Source organism: Nicotiana tomentosiformis, chromosome 8 (assembly GCF_000390325.3).
Source record: "Nicotiana tomentosiformis chromosome 8, ASM39032v3, whole genome shotgun sequence".
NCBI classification, from domain to species: domain Eukaryota; kingdom Viridiplantae; phylum Streptophyta; class Magnoliopsida; order Solanales; family Solanaceae; genus Nicotiana; species Nicotiana tomentosiformis.
Window position 1 is genome coordinate 105,856,488 of NC_090819.1, and position 4,281 is coordinate 105,860,768.

Consider the following 4,281-nt stretch of genomic DNA (forward strand, 5'->3'; position numbering starts at 1 on the left):
TTGTCCAATTCGTGTGGTTTGGATTTACTTTATCGTTATTTATTTCAATTGCAACTCAATTTATCATTTTGTATCAAGTTAATCCGTATATCCTTAAAATCACTTACAATTTCAATTGTTATTTAATTTTGATGGTAAAAAAGGTATATTAATGTTTTCAACCTCTAAATTGAAATAGGGAAGACAATGTGCGTCAAATGCAATCAAACTTGAAAAGGCACACTTGGAACTTCTCTTGGCTCTCAAAGCAATTATGGAAGCATAAAATCTCATTATCGTATACCTTGATAGGTGAGATTGTCATTTCATACATATTTTATGCCTTAGATTATTTCACATGTACGTCTCAAGAATGGTTTGTGTACTTACGTTTAGTCTAAGATTGTCTGCCTTGTACAATGTACATTTTTTTAAAAAAATTTCTTGTTGGCATTTGACTATACCTTTGTGTCGTTTTATAGTTAAACTTTGGTGACTTGAAATATTGCCATGTACCTATATAATTATGCTAGATAGTTAATCATTTTTTCCCCACATTTTTGCGCTTTTAAGCTTTGTACAATTCTTAATATATTTTCTATGATAGGAATTGTCCCTGCTTGCCTCCGGTGGACAATTTGGAAAAAGAGACATCAAAGATGTTTTGAAGATGGTAGAAGTTCCATTCAGATATTGAAGATGAACTGTCTAGTTCTCTTTTATTTTTGGTGTAAACATGAGTACTTATAAGAAGCTGAATCTATTTATGAGATTTTGGATAACTTATAATAGTTTAAGGGTTACGAACTAAGGCTTCAATTCTCCTTGTAATTATATAGGACTAGGCTTCAATTCTTCTTGTAATTATATAGAACTACAGTTAAAATAGCACGGGCTAGTCAGTTTTCGGATTGGTCATTCAAAAATAGCCGGTGTTTGCCAAGTCATTAAAAAATAGTCACTATTTTGCTGCAACAAAGACCGGTCCAGCATAATATACTGAAATTCGGTGCACCTGTGTATGAACTTCCAGCATATTATGCTGGACCGGTATACTTTGCTGGCTCCAGTATAATATACTGGAGTTCCATCAAAGTATACTGGAACTCCAAACTCCAGTATAATATACTGAAGTTCCAGTATATTATACCGGAATTCCAATATATTATGCTGGAGTATTTTCCGAATTTTCAACAATGTTTTTGTTCTGATTTATCTTTACATGAAAAGTGGCTAAATTTTGATCTTTTGAAACTGTGGCTATTTTTGAATGACCACTTAAAAATCTGGCTATTTTTTAATTTCTCTCGGGACTACACTGCTTTGTGTAATCCCTGTTTAATACATATATTTTAATATGTTACCTTCTTAAACAAAATCTATAATTTCTCGAATTTTATAAATTATCTGTTATGCCTCAAATTATATAAATAATCTGAATTCATCCCTTTCTATTTAGATCAACTTTTACATTTTTACCTATTTTTCAAATTTTATTTTATTTTAATGGCACGTGAGTGGCACGCCCGTTGCCACTGGTGAGAATTTGAGAATTGAGAAATCCATCTCAGCCGCTTCAAGAATGTGTGGCATAGAATGAGATAACCTTTCTGAGATCTTCCTTTCTTCCACCAGAAAAATCAAATATCAACCAACCCCTCTCTCACAAAACCAAACAAATCAAAAAATCAGTTCATTCATCTGAAAAAAAAGTAGCAGCAAAAGAATTTCAAGAAAATAGCCTAGCCATGGCCAACATGATCATGGCTTCCTCCAAAGCCCTAATCACTTCTTCCATTCCTTCATCACCAAGAACCAAACTTTCCCTCCCACAAATTCCAATTCCAAAACTACCCCTCCCCAAATTGCCCAAATCCCCAATAACCCTTTCCCTCGCATCAAATCTCAAGTCAATATCAGTCATTCTTGCTAGCTCATTAGCCTTTGCACCCCCTTCACTTGCTGAAGAAATTGAAAAAGCTTCACTCTTTGACTTCAATTTAACTCTCCCTATTATAATGGCTGAGTTCCTTTTCCTCATGTTTGCTTTAGACAAACTTTACTTTTCCCCATTAGGGAAATTTATGGATGAAAGAGATTCTGCTATTAAAGAGAAATTAAACAGTGTGAAGGACACTTCAGCTGAAGTGAAGCAATTGGAAGATCAAGCAGCAGCTATAATGAAAGCTGCAAGAGCTGAAATATCAGCTGCATTGAGTAAGATGAAGAAAGAGACACAATTGGAAGTGGAGCAGAAGATTGCTGAAGGAAGGAAGAAAGTTGAAGCTGAGTTGCAGGAAGCTTTAGCTAGCTTGGACAAACAAAAGGAGGAGACTATTAAGTCTCTTGACTCTCAGATTGCTGCTCTTAGTGATGAGATTGTCAAGAAGGTTCTTCCTGTTAGTAACTAAGTAATTAATTTCTTTGAAATTTATAATTTGTAATTTGGTTTTTGATTTGATAAAAGTTGCATAAATGTGAAATACTTTGGTACTATCTTATATTGTGAATTTATCTCTAGTGGTGTACATCTTGTTGGAGCTTCTCACTTCTTGTTCCTGATTTAAGTTTAGTTGCATAATTTACATGGGGTGGTGAGTTTTTGAAAAATAATTATGTGAAATTTAATAGTGTCAAGTTTATGGTTGACTTTTTAAGATTGCTGTAACATTTGAGAGTTCCTAAACTAGGGAAATAAATTGGAGTAGAATTTCTTTTCTCTTTTTTTTTTTTTTTGGGGGGGGGGGGGGAGTGGGGGGGGAGGGAGTGTTGAAGTAAAGTTCAAGCTTCAAATCTTGAAAATGTTGCATCAAGGGCATGATTTTTGATTTATTTAAGATAAATCATATCTGTGATGAGAATGCATGGAATATGTTTCAACATGTGGTACACTAATGGACTGTCGAGTAATGGACACATTGATACTTCAGATGTGGATATTTCAGATTGGTAATTTAGAACGGAATTAATGGGTTCACTATTTGTCGGGACCGAAAAAGTCAGGTGTCATGCGGAAGCTACTAATGTAAACCTTGAACGACGATAAATCAGACAGCAAACGAGAAATATATCAAAAGAGACATAAACATTTAACGTGGTTCGGTCAATTGACCTACGTCCACGGCGGAGATGAGTAATCCACTATATAAAAGAGAGTACAAAATATTGAGAGAACAACCTCACGAAGAGGCAAACACAAGTGACATACTAACACTTGTCCCGTAAAGTTCTCCCCCTAAACACGACTCTCTAACCCCATATGGTTACATTGTAGATGCTACTGAATGAGAAGGAAGGATCCTCAATTTATAGAAGTCCACACCTTTTTCTACAAGAAAAAGGACTAGCCAATATGGAAGATTTATAATTTCCTTCTACGAGAAGGAAAACCCAATTATGGTAAATATGTTGCCCTTTCCTTCGAGAAATAGGAAAACCAAATATGGTAAGAAAATTAGGACAGCACGTAACACTATTCTCTTTGTATTGAACTTGTGAAATAGGAAAGAACTCTTTCCTTTCAGTGGTGGAGCCACTTACGTTGGCACCCCTTCGCTGTAAAATTAAGCTACGTTGCTAGGTAATTTTATATATACTCTATATGAATCCCCTTAACTTTTTTCTATGTTTACTTCTTTATGTTTTGACACTGTCCACCATAGTTTCCTTTAGCTGTAGTTAAGCTAATAGTCAAAGATGTCTGTTCCACCTTCCTACTTTCGAGTGGTAAGTATTTATACATCTGCGGCATTGATCAGTTTAGAATGAAAGCCAGTTTGTGATCAATACTTATTCTGGAAACCACTGATTGTTTTCTCACACTTTTTCTTGTCATTATGTACATTACTTGTAGTATTACTTTGGGTAGGGCATAAGTTTTTTGTTGCTGATGCATTAAGGTATGCCATAACTCTAGTAGTATATCTTCTCCTATGAAAGAACAGTAAACAAATTGACAGCTTCTTTTATCAACTGAGGAAAAGAAAGTTGTATAGGCTGGTTGAGATAAAGAAAAAGCAAAAGAAGTAAATGCAAGATTAAATAGCCAATACGTTTCTAGAATGGACAGCTGAATGTTTTCTCACTGTTGTGGTTGCATAAGCTGGTTATGAAGCAGAGGCGGAGCCGGAATTTGAAGTTACTGGGTTCGAGATTTTATCCTTTTTATGTTACTGGGTTCTAAAGTAAGAATTTGTACTTATTCAATGGATTTCTTAAGACAAATATAGGATTTACACTAAAGCTATTGGGTTCAGCCGAACCCGTTATCGAAGCTCTAGCTCCGCCCCTGTTATGAAGTAG

The 4,281-nt window shown here is 34.9% G+C and overlaps 1 protein-coding gene across 1 annotated transcript; it reads left to right on the top strand.

Moving 5' to 3' along the window:
- Nucleotides 1-1,515: 1,515 nt before the first annotated feature.
- Nucleotides 1,516-2,507, top strand: LOC104086286 (ATP synthase subunit b', chloroplastic-like). The gene has a single exon (XM_009590522.4). It carries the CDS (start codon nucleotides 1,728-1,730, stop codon nucleotides 2,388-2,390), a length of 663 nt encoding a protein of 220 aa, XP_009588817.1. The 5' UTR covers nucleotides 1,516-1,727; the 3' UTR covers nucleotides 2,391-2,507.
- The last annotated feature ends 1,774 nt before the right edge of the window (nucleotides 2,508-4,281 follow it).

Excerpts from the sequence above, each read along its gene's own strand:
- LOC104086286 (XM_009590522.4), top strand. The coding sequence starts at position 1,728 with ATGGCCAACATGATCATGGCTTCCTCCAAAGCCCTAATCACTTCTTCC.